This window comes from Augochlora pura, chromosome 7 (genome assembly GCF_028453695.1).
Source record: "Augochlora pura isolate Apur16 chromosome 7, APUR_v2.2.1, whole genome shotgun sequence".
In the NCBI taxonomy this organism is placed as follows: domain Eukaryota; kingdom Metazoa; phylum Arthropoda; class Insecta; order Hymenoptera; family Halictidae; genus Augochlora; species Augochlora pura.
The window spans coordinates 31,990,647-32,010,685 of record NC_135778.1 but is presented as its reverse complement, the minus strand read 5'-3'; the positions used below and the strand labels follow the sequence as shown (position 1 = coordinate 32,010,685).

The 20,039-nt window shown below is 35.9% G+C and overlaps 1 protein-coding gene across 5 annotated transcripts in view; it reads right to left on the bottom strand.

Annotated features, from left to right (window-relative positions):
- Positions 1-20,039, bottom strand: part of LOC144472246 (uncharacterized) — a 101,999-nt gene that overhangs the window by 5,126 nt on the left and 76,834 nt on the right. For all 5 annotated transcript variants that reach the window (XM_078185166.1, XM_078185169.1, XM_078185167.1 and 2 more), the window contains 2 exons: positions 13,220-13,313; positions 6,662-6,947 (listed from right to left, as the gene is read on the bottom strand). In XM_078185166.1, the coding sequence (XP_078041292.1) occupies positions 6,662-6,947; positions 13,220-13,313 (380 nt within the window). The remainder of the gene's footprint in view (positions 1-6,661; positions 6,948-13,219; positions 13,314-20,039) is intronic.

The following is a 20,039-nucleotide window of genomic DNA, read 5'->3' as shown; positions in this document are numbered from 1 at the left end:
GAAACAGGTTGTTTTGACTGTAGTATAGGTAGATCAGGTAGACAAAATTAAAAAATTGTGAAAACAGTTTCGGAAACTGATAAGTTTGCGAATGTTACAAGCGTCAGATTGTCTCAAGTGGCAGAAATATAAATAAACGGTAGCGTGAGCGTGCAGCAAGGACAACAGAAACTGTAGAGCGAGTGCCCCGGAAGAGGAACGGTGCGACTATAGGCTAGTCAAGGATAGAAATAGTAGAGGGAACAGAGAGAGAGTCTCGAAAAAGCGGGAAACGTCGTGTATCCAGGTGGCAGGTTGCGAAAGCGATCGTCAGAGGCCAGGGCTGTCCTAGCATAAAGACTCGCGGTACATGGTGGACGGAAAGAGAAGGCAAGGGGGGCGATGGGTAGCGTACGATGGGTCAGAAAAAAGCAAATCCCCCATCGAGGACGCAAATTCGAAAGGAAAACATTTCCCGACGAACCGTGTCTCCTGTCGTATACTATGTATAGGAATGCTGGCTCTGTTGTCAAGGATAGACGCATTATTTTGTCGACAGCTGCACCCTGTACTAGTTGTTTGGCAAACGGCACCGACCGCCCACCCACGCTATTTTTAGAGCCCAGCTAGAGGGGCGAAAGCGGGTTTTTAGGTGCGTCGTCGTCGTCTATCCGTCGAAAAACGTACGACGCCGTTTTCTAAGACGAAGAAAACTGTCGCATGACGTCACGGACGCGACAGACGATAAAGTCAACCGACTAGACCGGGGCCAGCCAAATTCGCTGCCATTCCATACCACGTAACCGGCCAGACAGCACGACAGTCTGTTTTTACAGCGACGGAGTGGCGGGAATAGTCTCGAATTAAATTGCAATTTCATAGAAGGTCGATGGAACTTTTGATTTATGAGACACGGCAACATTTTTTAATTAGACTCTTCATTTTTGATAAATGCACTCGTGTCTTGCACAAAGTTCTTCTATCAATCTTTTATTATATCCATTAAAAAAGATATCTTGACATAAGATTTTTGGGGAATCCCAAATGTTAAGGATATTGGAGTGTATTAGGTATAGCACATGCTACGTGAAGCCGGTTTTCCCATAACTGTTCTTTTTGAAGTGCGGACAAGATTACCACGAATTGATTAGAACGATATCGAACTTCAACACCGGGCATAGTGAACATAAAACGCAATCTTTCTCACTTAAAACTACATTTGAATGTGTAGAAAGACATCTTCAAATTTTTCAAATACCTTTACCTTTAAATTAATATTCCAGACTATAATTTATACTAGACTATACTATAAACAATAGTATACTATAGACTATATTATAATTTCTTTCCTATTTTTAAAATTAATTTATTGGGTATTAAAAATCTAACGAATTACCAGTCAAAGTGCGATCTGTAAATTCGAGCTGTTTGTTTATTCATACTGAAACGATAGCCACACTGGCGCAACAAGTTATTTGTTGTTATCATAGCAATTCTTTCGAGGCACATCGCCAGATGTGCAATAACTTTCCACGAGATTGTTGTTTCAACGGATTCCTCAAACATTGTAAAGCAAAACTATTAATTTTTTAAATCGATGTGTTTATGACTTTCGCGTCGAAGAGAACACGGTTGTATCGTGTATGAAACTGTTTGTAAAAGGAAAATTTTATTTTCGCGGTCAATGCGTTACCATAATAATATTGTACGCAGCCGTGTAATACGGTAAACTAACAGTAAATATCAAATTATGGTTTGTAACACAATATTGCTGGATTTGCTCAACAAGCAACCTTTATACTCGCAGCTTCATGTTTTTATGATCGACAGTATCCGGTGTGTTTTGCGGTTGGAGGATTGTTATCGCAAACAACAATTTGAGAATTTACCAACAAAGTGTCCGAAAACATTAAATGACAATAAAAAGTGCCTAACAAATCTTTACAGATTTTTATTCAATTAACAAATTTAGAGTTGAAAGATCTAATTTAATTTAACAAAAATAAAAACAAAAAAATTGCAATAGAGTAAAGAAAGCAAATGATTTCTTGGTTCACCTAAAAATTAGTTTTCAAATTTATAAAAGCTTCGCCGTGTGTGGGATGCTGTGTATGAGGAAGAATTCTGAAGGAATATGACGACTGCGACTGTGATCTCACGAAGCTTTGCGGGAAGTCGAACTATGTGTACGCTGAACGTCTAATTAACAGCTGTAATGAATGACGTTAACGGTTACATCGGCCGAACAAACGAGTTCAAGTTATTGTGCCGTTTTCCGCGTATTAGCTGTGTCCGGTAAACGACTGACAATGAACACTTACGTGGAAAGAAGTTAGTATACTGCAAACACACGGATGGGTAAATCCCAGAAACAACTGTGCCACACTGCCGAATAAATATTATCCGAATCTGTACACACTTTACAATTTAACGTGTTCAGTTTTCGGAAAAGTTAAATTTTTTGAGAACATAAACTCTTTAACTGTTAACAAGCTTTAACGCTGCAACTGTAACAGTCGTTCGGCTATAATTTACGTGATATTATTCTATGGTCTTTTCTGAACAAAACAACGCAATTTAAAGTTATTTTACCTACGAAAACATGATTTAAAATATCATAAAAGGGCAAAGGTGACTGAACTAAAAGGATTCTTGCAGACACATTCTAATTTATTTTGAGAATTAAAAAAGTAGCGGGGAAAGTGTGTAATTACTGTGGGAGAAAGAGTGAATCTTCGGCCTTGGAAAAGCGTTGGTAGAAGTGGCAGATCACGTTCAATTTTCAAAATACACGCGAAATAGTTTGGCAAGGCGCGTGACGCCAGGTGGTTCTCAACGCAAACATGATTATCACGCTAACGATATAGAACCACTGTCATCTGTTGTTCAAAGATACATTCCATTATGTGGTACACAGTTAATTTCCAAATTTCAAAATAAATTAGAAAATATTTGAAAGCGGTCTATCAATGCTATTTTGCTTAGTAGAGTTTATATCATACTTATTAAAAATAAATTTATAATAAGTTTTATAATTATTTACAGGTTTTGAAATTATATTCCGTATTTATAGCACAAAATAGATTCGAAAGCGTACATCTTTGACGTAGAAATCAATGTTTTTTAAAATTATAAATGGAAATGAAAGAAATAACAGATTTTCTAAAGTTTTATTATATGGCGACTTACAAGAGCTGAGGTTAAAAGTTAGGAACTTTCAAAACAATTAATTTATAATAATCAACAATCTTATGAATTGCTGATAATTCGAGTGGCGTCACGTATGAATCGATACGTCATGTATCAAAACGTAAAAATCCAATCTTATCAATCTTCCGGTAACGTTAATTTTTAACTAAGTACGAGCAACGTCACGAGTATCTTACATCACGTCAGCATAGAATCTTATGACATCTCGACGATTTAGATAATCAATAGTCCCCTGATGACTCTCATAATACGGGATAATGCCACCCATAACAGCACTGCGGAAATTCGAATGCACTGTGGCGCTAAATATAGAAACGCCGGGCCTTTTATCGATCGTTGAACATTTAACGGCCGTTCGAATCAATTTTAAACGTTTCAGACTGCTCGAACATCTAATTCCCATCGAGTCGCATTAATACAATTTTATTCGATTGAAGAATAGTTCCCGTTAAACGAAAGAAACATTTATGTCTGCGCTGGATCTCGCGATTTAGAAAAATCTTGAGTAGTATGAGATCCCCACAGTCCGATGATTCATCTATTTCTGTAGAGACGCGTTGTTGAAATTCGAAACCAGCGCGATTTGAATAACATTCAAAACCACCGATCGCTTATGGGAAAGTAGCAAAAGATCTGTCGGTAAGTGGAGCATGAAACTGAAACGGCGTCATAACGGCAACAAAGCGGGGTGTAAGTGCGGCAACGTCGCCGATTGTTTGGGATTTTTCTGGCGGCGAGCCTGGGACTGAGCCGAGCCTCGACCTTACAACTCGTTTGCCAGGCCGTCTGCCCGTAAGCCTCGTCCTTGGAGGATCGATAGCGCCATCGACTATTATTAACTACAATTTTAAAAGGTCTTATCGTCTTGTCGCCGCGAAGTATCCTGATTTCTGGTGCCCCGTTCGAGCAGCGCACGGACGCGAGCGCGCGCGCGCGCGCATAACCTGTTGCACAAGATTTTACAATCGCGCGCACTCGACTAACGGAAATAAATTGTTCAATTTGCACAATAACTGGAAGGAAGTGAATGCTATCCATCGACGATTAGATTGATAACGTTTCGTCGAATGAGTGACTAACATTCGAAATCTTGGTATAACAGATTGCTCGCGAGAACACCTTTTTGTGATTGTTTTGATTGCACAACGATAATCAGATATTTAAATCGTACGTCCTTGCTGGACTCATCTCTTGTCAACGTCTACAATGTTAAAATTGGTGCTCAACGGTTTTCATATATCATAATCCTTTTCATTTACTTAACCAGACTTTATTTAATACGTATGTGAAATTTTTATCTTTAACTTGTATAATGACTGGTAATGTTCTTTCGTAATTATAAGTTTTGGAAACATTAGTTCGTGAAGTTAGTTTCAAAGTCTTGACTCTGAGATATGTTACTAGTTAAGAGTGCAAGGTTACGGTGTTTATACTGATATTGGATGGAATGCGCTTTAATACGACGATATTAATTTTGTAAGTACCCGGAATAGAAGAGGATTGTTTGTATTACTAATGTATCGATTTCTATCTGTAAGGACAAGCGATGTAATAGATTAATGTGTTGTCATAACTCGATAAATAAAGCAGCATGCGAAAATCGATTAGTTCCGAAATAGTACGATGAACAAGTTACTGCCAACGTAATTGGAAAGGACACTGCCTTCGTGACAAAACTATCAACCTCTTCGTATTGACCTTTGGATGCCGAACATTTTTTAGCATTTATAGCAGCCACGGCTGCATTCACTCAAATCTTTACAATTAATTTTCATTTGCATATTATTAAACCTTTATATTACTTTACATTACTCATTATTGCTTTACATTACTTATTATTGCTTTATATTACTTATTATTACTTCATATCACTTAACTATATTATTAAAACAATATCAATAGTTAATAATTACATATGACTGACACAAACTTAAAATTTAAATAGAATAGTTGCAACTCTGAGTACAAATTGACTCGTCTGAAGGTTAAATTTGTTCATTTTCGTTTATTGATTGTTTCCAGCTGTTCACTAGCCTCTAGTCATAGGACCAATATTGTTCTAATTTGAATGTAACGTTTCAACATCGAAATATAACATAAATTATCATTATATTGCATTTTACTGCAACAACCTGTTATACTACAGGCACCAACAAGTATTGAGGCTTATTAAATTATTTCCAATGGAACGGCGTATTTGCGTGCTCGAGAAAAATTCAAAAAGTCCGCGCTTCTTCCTACTTGTCAATAAGCTTCCCCCTCTCCCTCTAGCCGGCGGTTCAGTGTCCTAACGACCGTTGTATTATGATGTAAAGCCGGTATATCGGTGTGTTTCATGCCCGAGCGGACTTTGTACCACCGTGAGGGACAAAAATTAGGCTGGTCGAGCGAAATATAAATGATAGTTAGGATCCTCGAGTTATCCTGCCGAGAAGGGGGATAAACCAGTGAAATCTGGTATTACTGGCTCTACTGGCCGACGCAGCTCGAACGAAGGAGCAGAAAGGAAAGAGGGACAAGGTTTCGAGATTATAAGAAAAGAAAAAGAATATAGGGGCACCGTAACTGAATCTACAGGAATACCAAAACAAAAACGCTAACACGATGGCAGCGCAGGGGATTCTCAATATTGTTCAACGTATGGACGTTTGAATCGAGCTTTAAGAAAGTAACCGTCCCGGAATTAATCGACAAAGAAAGACGAAGTAATGTGAGTGTCACTTTATGGGCATTCGTTTCGTAACTAACGAGAGCATCGATGAAAACTGGTGGTTATTACCAAGAACGTTCCGCTTGAACTAGATTTCAAATTGCATATGGGACAGTTATTTTAAATTCACAGTTGTACGGTTCGGCATCAGGGTGATATTCGGCGCACAATTTACTGCTACGGCGCAAGCCGAATTAGAAAGAGTAAAAGCGAATGATCTTGCATGCAAAAATGAATAGAAAGTGTCGAGAGATACAATCCCTCGATTTCAAGGTACAGTTTACGAGAAAGTGGAGTTCGAGAATTTGAGGAACGATCGCGTCGACTGCAAAAAGACCATTTCGTACTTTCCGTCCAGTTTTTATGTACGCGTCTGATACCTTCCCTTATCGTATCTTACGAAAACACGGACGACCGTTACGAAATTCGAAACCGCACACGAAGAACAGTACCGTACAGGTTTCCAATCCCCATTTGCCTAGATAACCGTCTGACAGTTCACTATTTCTTATCACAGGGAATCATGGAGTACTGTAGTGAACCCTGAACGACCGTCGAGAAGTTTTCGAAACGGATTCGCTCTGAAATTGAACGACATATTTCCGACTTCTTTTCGAACGAGGAATTCGGCTGACACGGGGAACTCCGGAAGCGTGCCGAACGTCATGTGTGTCGTTGCTCCCCGGCAAACGGCGGGTTTTTCAAAAAGAAAAGAACAACAAGAACCAGGGAAAAAGGGAGAAAGAAGAAAGGTGTACCAACCTGGCCGTTGCACAACGCATACTGCGCCGGTGAGTGAGGCGGTGGATAAGGTGGCGGAAACTGCCATGCGAATTGTTCCACGGTGCCGTTCGCCGCGTACACGTTGTCCTGTTCGATACCCGGAGTCCCCAAGTCGGTGGACGTCGTCGTGGTTGACATCTGCGTGCAGCATCCTTCGACGGAGTACGAGGACGCGACAATCGTCGAGATCGGCGACGTCGCCGTCTGCACGACGGTCGGCTCCGGGTGCACGGCATTCGAGTGATCCTCCCTTTTCCGCAGCTTACTGCGGACAAGGCGAATCGCGATCATCGTCCCGTTGCTCCCGACCATCTTTCTTTTGTATCTCAGGTACAGCTTCGAGAGCTTAACACGAAACGCGCTCAGTTTCGCGATTTAAAACTCTCTGGACAGAGAGTTACACCTCAAAAGCAAAACACTGAGAACAGTCTTTGTTCTCTCTCTCTCTCTCTCTCTCTCCCCCTCGCTCGCTCTCTTTCTTTCTCTTTCTCTGTTGCTTTCTAGCTATTTCTCTCTCTCACTTCCAATTTCATCGTGAGAACCACTGACGAATATTTCTCTTATCTTTGCTTCTCGCAAGTTGCTACCACTGACTAGCTTTTAAACTTCTAGCTGCTAAACGAATCCTTGGCGTGGGAGACACACTGAGCTGTCAGCAGAGCGTATTTGGATTGCTCCACTGTTAGCAACACTACCCGGCTTCTCTCACTACCGAAGGCAGCGCGAGCAGAACTCACTGGCGTCTACCTCGTGTTGTTCATCGCACTGCCGACTCAAGTCTGAGCCGGAGGATGGCACGCGCCCCTGTTTTATGGACGCGAGATGACGTCACCGGCCGGCCAGACGCGATTGGACGGCGCCGAGACTACCGGCCAATCGCGCTCCGCTGATCATGGAATTCGAACGGGACACGAGCAGGCCTTGTTGTTGTCGTCATACCGGCGAGACGCAGGAAGGCGAGAGACTTTTCGAAATTAGGAACAATGGCTTTAAATAACCTAGATGGTATTGACGATCAGCCGATTTCGCGGTTCGGGGGGCTGTTCGGGGATAGCTTGATAGGGTGGACTCTTCTAAGCTTCCGCGAGGGTGGCCTTAACCTTTCGAAAGGCGATGGAGACGTGACTTTAGGCGTTTTTTGGGGGGGACTTGTAACGATGGGTCAGGTAACTCATACGGTGCCTGTGATATCGAGATGGAACGTTTTAACGTTTGTTCAAAGAAAATGTTTTTAGTTCTGTCATTTTTAAAAATTGTTATAATCATTATTGTAATTTTTACATTATAAATTATATTTTAATTTGGTATAACAACTTATTCATTTCTATAGAATGACATGAAAATATAAGACTTATAAATATATTTGTAGTGGAACTAAATTTATTTATGTAATTACATAAACGTTATAAATTTTGATATTATTAATTATAAGTTTAGTTATAGACTTTTATTATACCTATATAACTAATTATACCTACTACTATATACTATTATACCTATGTAACTAATTTGTTATTTTCCTTACTTTGTTAACAGAACCCGTTTTAATGTTATGGAAATAAAGATTATTCCATCGATAATGAGTGTATTTTTAATGTAAGCATGCATTATACTAGAAATGGTGAAAGGTTTAGTTAAACGCAGCTTTCTCATCGTTATAAAGTAATACAAGTTGTCTATTTACAGGGCTCGGTAGGGTCCACGTTAAAAAATATTTCATTTATAAGTATAAAATGAAACTGAATTACTTTAAAATTTATTTATATAATCAGTAAATTTCAAAGATGTCTATAAATAGAAACTGCTTAAGAGGAATTACGAAGATTAAACATATTTTTGTAATTTTTATAAGACATTGCAATCACTCATTGTGATTGATACTGCCACTGCTAATTCCTCGTATTATATCTCATTAAGAGCTAATCTAAATCCGATTTTCTTTGTAAGGATACGTGACGTTCTATCAGATGTTAGTGCCTTAAATTTAGTTTAAGCTTGTTATTGTTGCCAGAAATACATTTGTTCCAGTTCGAACAATAATTTTAGACTTAATTAATTAATTAATTAATTTCTCTTATTAAACTAAATATGTAATAATAATCAATATAATAATATTAGATTTAATTAGAAATTTTATAGAATTCAAAATTTAAATCAATTGAAAATATTATTGAATTCAAATTTTAAATCAATGAAAACTATTACCCAATTATAGATTTTAATCAACTGAATATTTTATTCAATTATAGATTTTAATCAATTGAATATTTTATTCGGTTTTAGATTTTAATCAATAGAATATTTTATTCAGTTAAAAATTATATTGTATTAAGAACTGTATTGAATTAAAAATTGTATTGTATTAAAAACTGTATTGAATTGAAAATTGTGTTGAATTACAAATGTTATTAAATTCAAAATGTGATTTTATTTTACATGAAATCCAAAATCGCGTTGTCTATCAAAGTTAAATTCATTTCCTACATTGTCTTTCAATGAGCTTTGAACATACATTGAAGTGCACACCATTAAGTGGAATGTATCACGCGGTTACCAAGTGATGAAAGAAATGATCGCAAAGAAACGTGTTTTCCTCGTGTTCACACAAAATCAAGTGTGGCTAATTATACGAAGTAACTATGAGTCAGTAATCAAGTATTGACAGTATCACGTGTATTGAGAATATAGTAATCAGTAACTCAACATTGAAAGCGCATTATGATATCAAAAAAATTATGATATTATCGAGCAATCGTGAAATTATTTTCAAAAACCTCAAGTGCCTTTGCAAAAAGTTCATGGCAAAAGTATTTCTTATATAATACTTCATCTATAATACAATATAAGTAACACTTGTTTTTATAACATTTCCATAGTATTATGTAATATTTCTTTCTACTTATAACACTTCAATAATATTATATAATACTTCTCTCTATGATACTTTTATAATATTATGCAATACTTTCAGTTATATTTGAAGACACGCGAAAAATTATACGAAGTATTTACATTGAAGTTGATGCTTCCTATTTTCATTTAAATGATTGTTTCACAGTGTAACTATCCTAGAAAGTACAATTTTTAATTTTCTACCAAAAAGTACCAAGCCGCTTGTTTAAAAAAAAAATATTTCACGAGAACTTACAATCAAAATATCTATTGCATTAATTATAGACATAATTCAATCTATAATTTCAACTTCAACTTCAACTTCAACTTCAATTTCAATTTTAATTTTAATTTTAATTTTAAATTTAATTTTAATTTCAATTTTATTTTTACTTTTAATTCTAATTTCAGTTTTTATCTATAAAATTGCTCAATACCACCAACAGTTTCGAAAATTGTCGAACAATTAACTCAAACGAGATATCGGGAGTTTCAATGGCACGATTGCAATGTTGAAACGCCAATGAAACATGCTGCAGATGAATGATCATCTCAAGAGGCCCTCTTCTGTTTAATTGTTTGCATGAAGCAACATTGTAAATAGATATCGATATCAGTAGCCGCATCCGTGACTAATACTTCCGTTTAACTAAGTGTAACACATTCTTCCTCTTTCTGCGTCTCCCACCACCGCTGACCAATACATTATTAAGAAATTATCGATGTCTTTCTAGTTTTCATGCATCGCGATAAAATGTGATTCATCGTGCCATCCTATATCTGACGCGTAACGTACACGCTGATAAATATTGCCTTCTTCCAAATGGGAATTCACCGCGACGCCTCGTTTGCGGGTTTTTCTTTTTACTCAAGCACCACGCGTTAACGATCGCGACAAATTGATTTTTTCGATACGTCAGATGACTTCACGTGGAATATTGTACGAGGCCTGAACAATGCAAATTTCTCATCGGAGGCTTGGTTCTCGAGTAAAACGTGTTTCAAAATTCGGCGCGCGCGAGAACTGTCCTGACATGCGGTCACCGATGGCAGCTTTCAAAGCAGATTTACTCGGAAACTAAACGTCGTACGCAGAGAACGTATCCCACATTTGTTGTTCCTTTTTGTAATTATTTTCGTGATTCAGTGGAAGGAAACACGAGAATTTTGAAGTTTTCTATCGAAGTCAATTTTCTCGAACATGAAAGAATTGTATTCTTTATTTTAGTGGTTTTTGTTCAAAGAATAACCTGACATACTTAATTACATTGTTGTACAGTGGGGACACTGTCGTTGTAAAACTATTGAAAATTCTCGCAGTCCCAATTCGCTGAATAAGTAAAAGCGTTAATCGCACACACAATGTTTATCTGGCTCACACGCTCTGTTTGTAGTGATACAAGTCGTTGTGTTAAGAGATGCGACTGCATTAATCGACGCTGCTTGTTCGACGATGATTCGTTGTTTCGGCGAAGATGATAGATAAAGAAATACCGGAAAAGGAATCGAGAATCCCAGTGTTAATAGGATTAAGAAGCCTTCGACGGAAGCGTATCTATCGCAATAAAACATTCCCCGGTTTCCGATCGCGGCGCGGAATTCGTTTGCGCGAAATCAAACGTGCGAGGAAACCTTTGCGTAAAATCTTGATTATACGCGGGTTCTGGCAACCAGGAAAACCTAGAGACGGTAAAACCGCGATAACATCATTATTGGGATTTATCCAGAAATTCTTTTATAGATTATAGGATTTCCGTGTTCTGATCACGCGACGTCCCACGTGATACGTGGTCAAAGCGTCTACAATGTTATCAACAAAATATACTGTTACGTATTTCCATATCTGAACGAGAAAATCTGTATATACCATTGTATAACAAAATCTGAGGCATTATTTTGTACTGAGCAAGGTCGTTTAGTTAACGTAGTTGCAGTACGAAAAATTCTACAACGTGAAGAATCGCTAAAGTTTTTTTAATTACGAGATCCCTGTCTCTCTTCAAACATTATTTAAACGTATATATGGACGTGAATAATGTTACAAAAATAAATATCACTGCATTTCATAGAGTTTTTAGAATTATTCTATGTAAAACACATTTATCTAATTTTTATAGTTGTAGCACGAAAAATTTAAGAATGTGAAGATTCCATAAAGTTATTCTCTCGTGATATGGAGTCTGTCTATCTTAAAAAATTATTTTAACGTATATGAAAGTTCATGATGTTAAAAAAATAAATATTACTGTAATCTTTAGAGTATGTAGAATTATTATACGTAAAGCAAGTTTACCTAGAAGTTATGGTTATAACATAGAAAGTTTTACACTATGAAGGTCCGGTAAAATTGCTAAATCCGACGACTGATTCTGTCTTTCTTAAATAATTGTTTAAACATATACAAATGTAATGTTTAATGTTAATGTAAATAATCCTGGACAAATATATATCACTGTATTTGGTATAGCTTGTAGAATTATTCTACGCAAGACACATTTACGTAGCTTTCAATATCTTAAAAAGCAAATAAATGTAGAAAAAAACGATTTCGAAAATTAATGAAAAATCGCCGTCGGATACATATACCGATGTCTTTCGTGTGAATATTGAAAGTTGGAGAAGAATTGAACTTGTTAAAATTCGTTAGCGAGTGATTATAGCCGGTACTCCCACATATGAGAAAGGATTCATGCGAAAGTAGATGACAGAAGCGGGAGAGAGAGTGAGACGGAGCATTCCTCTGTCGACCCTAATTGGATTGAACTTTAGTAGGCGAGCACACGCGATTTGTTGATGCACGTCCAATTAAAATGTGATTAATGCTTGGAGCCCACGATTAAATTCTATCCAATTGCGAACTTTCTATCTCCTTTCCGTCTCGTTCCTCCTCCGTTCGCGTTTAACTCCGCTACGGGATCTAATTAATCTGACTGATCCAGCCGATCTCTCGATCCTCGGTTTCGTAGATCGAGCGTTCGCCAGGAAAGCTCTCAAAGCTGTTTCATTTGCCAAGAACAACAAAAATTTGTTGGAGCAGGTCATGACAGATCTGACGGCTCCGATAAATATTACTAAATACTTTGCACCTGAGATACCAACGTTGGGTTCAACGCATCGTTCCGATGTTATTTTCAAATCTGCTTGAGACACGGTAGTTGGACAGTGTAGTTTTGGACAATAGACAACGGAATTTTATGCAAATTCTCGTTCTCGTGACAAATTTTATGAAAATTCTTCGTTCGAGTCGTAAGCAATAATCGATTTTATTTATTAAGTTTTTAGTTATTGCTATTATATTACTAGATAAAATTACAAACTTATTATATTTTATGTTTATTATTTTATAACTAATTAATATATGAATCTTTTTCATCAATAAAACAATTTATTTTAAAATAAATTGAGATAAAGAAATATATATCAATTTTATCTACGAGTACAACAATTTATATAAAATGGATTTATTAATAATGCAAATAATAAAACTACCTACACAAGACAAATCGGAACGAATAGAATAAATCTGTGTATCAATTTTGTATATCAATGAAATCCACATGTAGTCACGTATTTTCCATTATTTGCAACGATTTATAGCGAAATGCATAGAATTCCGCAGTTTAATTACAATGATTGTTGTAATACCTGATAGTTACAGCCAGTAGGACGATAACAACGCCTACTAGCACCATAGCAATCAGCACCCCGCATATCATGTACACGCTGTCCACAGGAGGATCTGCAACAAACAAGAGTTTATTTGCTTTTATTTGTTTAATGTGTATCTATTGAGTATTTACCCGTTCACTTTGCTATCGACATTTTCGATTTTTTTATTTATTTATTAACCAGTCTTTAGAAGCGTATTATCTATAAAATTTATTATAAAATTAGTATTAATCATTGCAGTTGTTGTTCTCGATGGGCCTTCTTTATAAGAAAAATCTTTCCTTATAAAGCGATGATAATTAACGTTGACACATAATTTTATAAATAAAACTCGGCTGGAACATTGCGTGTCGACCGTCTAGCTCGTTACTGTATCGACCGTTTTGGAAAAATCTGTTGAATATAATTAAACATAAGTCGATTAAACGGTGGATTTAAGGTCACGGGTTGCCTCGTAGAGATTATGTTTAATCTCTGGATTATTAAACGAGTGTATAAATATCCCGAACATAATATCCTTTCATAACGTACCCATAGCTTCGCGATATCATGCTTCGCAGGGAGTAAGAAAAAAACTGACCTCCAATCATTAATCTGGATTATTTTGAGCGACCATAAACCGATAATGAGCGTCTCTTTCTTTACGTTTTTTTCTGGCTTCCAGTAACGTTCTTAATGGAATGTTCGAAGATTATTTACATAGACTGATTAATAATACTGTGCACAACCGGTGGAAAATTAATAGAACAAATTTAATGTGTCGTTGAAAATTTATTTGACTATTCGGTAACATTCTAAAAGTGTAAATAACCGAACAAAAAATCCATGACAATATTTTTTGACCACGTACTGTACTTTTTTAAATAATCGTTCTCTGATGCAAATTTAAAACTGTTTAAATTTAAAACTACCGTCTAATTATGGATCTTGAATTTTATTTAAACGAAGGTTGTTAAATAAGTTATTATTTCTTTTTATAAATACGAATCCGTATTTTTAATACAATTTTGAATATATAATTTTATAAATTTTTTCATTTAAATAAAATTCTTTTAGTGCTGGCACATTCCATTGAGGATATTGGAAGATAGGAAAAAATATATATTATAGAAATTAAGAAACGGCAAATAAATTTAATTTGTTGTCGAGGAGGGTAACATCTGCATTATTACAACACACTGTGACGTCAGTTTATCTGAGAGTACGTTCGGAAAAATCCGAACGTTCATTTATCCTCGTCCAAAGATATTGGCTTTTAAAATTAGCTTGCCCTATGTCGCCGTAACCGATACAACGTCAACCATATGTGACGACATGGCGGATCCAACGTTTACCGTATGTGACGCCATAAACTTGCAATATGACGTTGCAGTGACGGTGTCGTATAATGCGATTTTTTTTTTTATTTTTAGATATCGATCAGAGGTCAGGCACATCGTGTCTGTACCATCATTGAAAAAAGAACGAAGCATATTTGCAAGCGATAATCTTATTAAGACTATTTGCAATGTAAACATTTTTCTTAAATAAAATTACTTGATTTTGACATCAACAATTATATCAAATTAATATGAGAATATAGTGTCTACAATTTCAAGAACTTTTTCAAACGCACACAATGATAGAGTTTCTATTTTAAATACATAAGAGTGCTTTACGAACTTTGTTTAAAACATATCTTTTTACTGAAAATCGAATGTTGATATAGTTGATAAAGCGCTCAAATTTGCTAATTTTATATTTGAACGACTTAGGTGTTTTGAATATTGCAGACAATTTTTAGATTTAAAACAATGTAATTCTTGATGGGATAATCATATTTCAGGAATACATTGTTTTGCCAAAATTGTATAGTTAAAATAATGAACAAAATTGTTCAGCCACCATAGAAAATTTCTGCACACCCTGATTTTCAATGAACTGTCGATATATGAACCGTTATAATTTCGTAATTAAATGTCGTACAATAATAAACTTGGAGTCATTTGAAAGTTTAAATTTTCTAGTTTCACTGCGCATTATTCATTTTCTCGTAACATGTTTCCGCACAAGATAACAATTGTGAAATTGAACACATGCTTTTTCTTGAAAATGTTTGAAACTGAAATGTCTGTAAGTACAATAGAAAATTTTCTTCGCGATGTCCATAACATGGATTTGAAAATCGAATCCTCCTCTTTGCAACGGGCCTATCAAAGCTTCGTATGTCGCTTGTTTCTATTTCATAAAATGACTAAAAAAAATCGTACACCAAGTTTCAAAGAGTCATTGTAAAGGCGAAGCTTCAGCCTTTAAATTCGTGGTAAATTTATTCGTGAAAAACATTTTTTAAGACTTTTAGAAAGGTTCCAGTCTGCCGCCTACGTTGTCAGCCTATCTTGTCAGTCTTCCGCTTGCCATATCATGTAAAGGCATGTTAGGAAAAAATGAACAACGATCTACGAAGGTGGAGGCTTTAAGCTTTAAAATGAGTCTAAGTTTGCCGTTGTATATAGCGGTATTGTGAATAGCGGCAATTTATCGAGGATCGAAAATTCTGAGTAGAAAGAACGTTTCAATTAATTTTAGAAAAAAACGAATTGAGTAACAGAGAAAACAAAGTACATACATATTCGAGTTCAAAGTAGCAATGTTCAATACAACAGATAATCCAATTGGCAGAAAACACAATATCAAAGAAACAGAAAATAATGTAAAGCAAAGTAGCAGGGAACAGTAACAGAAACAAGCTACCTATTAACAGAACAGCAATAGTCAAAATCAAAGAATCAAAATAGTAGAAATAAAGTAGCAAACAAACGAAGTAACATGGAAGTTGTAATAAATCAATAACAGAACAAAATGAAAAAGTAATAAAGAGAATGAAAATAAAAACATTTAGCTTAGAAAAACTTTCTGGAGCCATGGAGTAAACCTGTGTCTTCATTTTTTCTTATTGTTATATAATGTAAAATTATTTCAGAACAAATAAGGAGAGATTTGTAAAGGTGGAAATTATAAAGGCTGAAAAATTGAAAGTTTACACAGGCTGACACAGTTGAGACTCAGTTCGACTGTTCGGTAAGTAGAGTTCGTTCAAGTGATTTCACTAGAGGAGAGGATACAGCAAAAATTCGACTACGATGTAATCATTTTGAATGTCTTTCTCGCGCGGGACTTTCCTAAGGATCCCCTTTTACATCATAACATGGCGTCAGACGACCGTGTCCTACATCGAGACGAAGCAAAGTGAATGGTGGCGATGCTATCTTACTCTCTATTCTATCCTTCCTTCGCGATCTCTTACAACTCATGGCGATTCTTCTTCTTCTATCCTAGCCTCTTTCTCTATCTGTTGTATTGCACTTCCTGGAACACGATGTATCCTCGGTCCTCGCATTTTTCAAATTCTACTGGCTTGTATACGCGTATTTATATGTATATTCGTTACTCTGTTACAAAAATCGAACAATTTTGCAGAAACATCACGGTGCTACCTTATCGTGTACCGGTGTGTTCACCAAATGTTAACCGATAACATTTTTATAACGGTAAAAACGCCTGGTATTGTTCACATTCCTGTCGACCGATTTTTCTAAAGTCAAGGCTATTTAATAAATCGCTGCGCTACAGGTCGTTGAACCTCTGTCGCAATGTTGCAACATACAGGGTAGGTTATGCCCTTTGAAAATATTAAAGTGACCTTGAATTTTTATTCATGGGGAGTTTTGGGGAGTTTAAGTATTACATATGTCTTGTAAGAAATTGTAACAAACGATTGCTGAAGATTTTCGTATAAATGAATTCATTTCATTTAGCACTAACAAGGCTAAAAGAATCATGCATATTTTTATATTTTTAATATAAATTCGAAAATGGGGTCAGACTTTATACATGTGCATACACGTCCTTATATTCATCCGTGTAATCGAAGCCAACCTCATTTTTATTCGAAACAATTGAAGAAGTATGCATGAAATACACACAAGGTATGAAACGAAAGATACTGAAATATGAAATATAAAATATGAAATGTAACAGATATGGTACGAAATATGAAATGTGAAAGATATTGTACGAAATATGAAATATGAAAGATATTGTACGAAATATGAAATATTTAAAAATATGAGGCCCGGAATAATGTACAGACCACCTCTAAGAACGCAAAACTATGACCAGGCATACTTTTTTTATTTCATTAAAAAACATTGCCGAATTACTAATTGTAATCATGCAAAAAATATATTTAAAATCAAAAATATTCGAAAAATCGAAATAGATTTTTAGTGCATTAACCGAGAGTTTTTAGAAAGCAAAAATTAACTTAAAGGTACGGTAATACCACAGGTCATGGAGTACCACTCAAGGACGGGCCTGGTCAGTAAAGCAGGGGTGGGTCGACCATAGTAATCAGCCGAATGCTTACCTGCTATCGTTCTGGCAAGCTTGGCTACTTGGCAAAAGAGACTGCTGGAGGAAACCAGACGGCTGCGGCCAGCCAGAACCAGGACCGTCTCGAAGAAACATCAATTAAAGAAATAAGCTATCTACAAGGCAAATAATCAATGCGAACAGTACAATAAAATTACTGTAGCCGTGCTTGCAACAATGACAGCAGGAAATCGCATCCTCTCTACCGTTGAAAGACCCTAAGTCAGTCATTGGATAAGGGACCGGCGACCCTCTTGTGATTAGGGTTGTGCACGGGTACGTGGTACCATGGCCAATGGTTACTTATGAAGTACTTTGTGCACTTGTAACTCTGGATGAAGGCGAATGTGGTTACCTGCGTACATTGAAATACCTGTGGTCGTAGGTAGTGTTCGCGCATGACATAATACTTGGATTAGTGCAAGGAGCACTCACAGACATTGGAGGCGATCGCAGGTAAAGGGGGACTTATTTACAACGGGGGAGATTCACGAGTTTAAAGAGAATCGCATCAACGTCGGGGATCGAAAATCGAAAGGTACAGTAAATTCTCTCTAATTGTCTCTCAGCTTGTAAACGAGAATGAAGCATTTGGGAAAAGGATTATTCGAGTCTCGTAGCTCGTTTTTATGGTCGCCGATTGCCAATAATTATAAAAATGAGTCGCAAGGCTCGAAGTATCTCCTCTTCTTAAATTGTCCATTTTGGTTTACAAGCCGAAGGACAATTAGAGAGAATTTACTGCGCTAGTTTTCTTGTGTATAAAGTCTAATGTTTTCGTAAGAAAACTGATACCTCGATTTGATAAAACTACGACTTGAAATTTACAAATTAAAGATAGCTTAATGTTGATCTTATTTTCCATTCATTGATAAGATACATGGGTTTATCTTCGTACAAATAAAATGAGAAGTACCGAAGGACATGACGTTCCATATTATTTAACAAAACAATAATGATGTGTAAAATGTAATGATTAAACTAGATAAGACTGTCGACTAATAGACGATAAGACTGCAATAAAATAAAAAAATTTCCTTTTAAAATAGTTGCAATCTGGAGTTTGTATAAAATTCGAAGACATTTGTCTGAATGAAATAAAAATATATATTGTATAACGTACTGTTCATTAAGCGATATGTAAATTAGAATAGAACGAACAAAGTTGCAGAAAGGCTTAGAACGTTGTTGCCTGTTCTTTTTGTTCCCCGTTCTCGATGAAGAAAGTCTAACCAACCGAGGATTGCGTGGCAAGGCAAATCAACGATCAGCAAGTATTCTATTTTCGACTTTGTTGTCCGTCATATTGTACATAAGCGTGTCAGAAATCAACGAAATTAATGCTCTAAATAATCCACCTTGTACATATTAGGTACGCAAACGAACGGGGCGTTACTGTTTAGCCTACTTTTAATAGATCTTTCATGCGGATACAGAAATCACTATTTCGATCACGAGACGCCAGCCAAGGACGGACTTTTGGCTTTGATACATATTCAGGGAAACATAATATTTACGTCTACATAAGTGCTATGCGAAATTCGAGTAATTAGACGCAGATCATTATTATTGTAATTGGCAGACGTTGATAATGAACGTCACTTGCAATTTTTCATACGTTCACATACATTCATTATCTATTTACTTCGCAGTGCTTAATTTGTAAGTTTAGAATCCCAATCATCCACGAAGGACACATCTGCTACGTTATTAACATAATTATCATACGGTTTGTTGCGACATCGAATTTTTCACTTTATTCGCTTAATTTTTCGTTTTACATATCAGAATTAATTTCAGTATTTTCTCTAGTGTTATACTAATAAAAGTATTAGTTTAAATATTTTAGGTTGAGATGATATTATCGAATATTGATTTAAATTTAAATTTATTAATTTATTAGCTCAAGCTATTAATTTTATTTATCTCAAATTCAATGTGAGATACTCGGTAGAAATATTAATATTGGATAATAAATTAAGTAATTGAAAATATTAAATTAAAATGTCAGTATTAAAGATTGAATTTATTGTAAAAGAATCGTGTATTAAATTAGATTGAAACCAGTGGTGATGGAATTTATTTTATTGTGATAGTTGTTTGAATTATTCAGGACTTTTGAAGGACTTTACAGTTTTTAATTGGAATCTATGTTTGAGCGCGTCTTACTTACAGGGAACTGGTGAAATAAATAATAGTGATCAATAAGCATTGTTAGGGAAACGTGCAACATCTGGCATTTCCAATTTGCAATTTGATGAATTCGTTTACGTCTACCGCACGAGAATATTCTGTGGTGCCGCTATGCAACTATACTGTCGGAACATGTACCTACAGCTCATAAGGTCACGCTATTATAGGAAAGTGCCTATAATGAGACCAA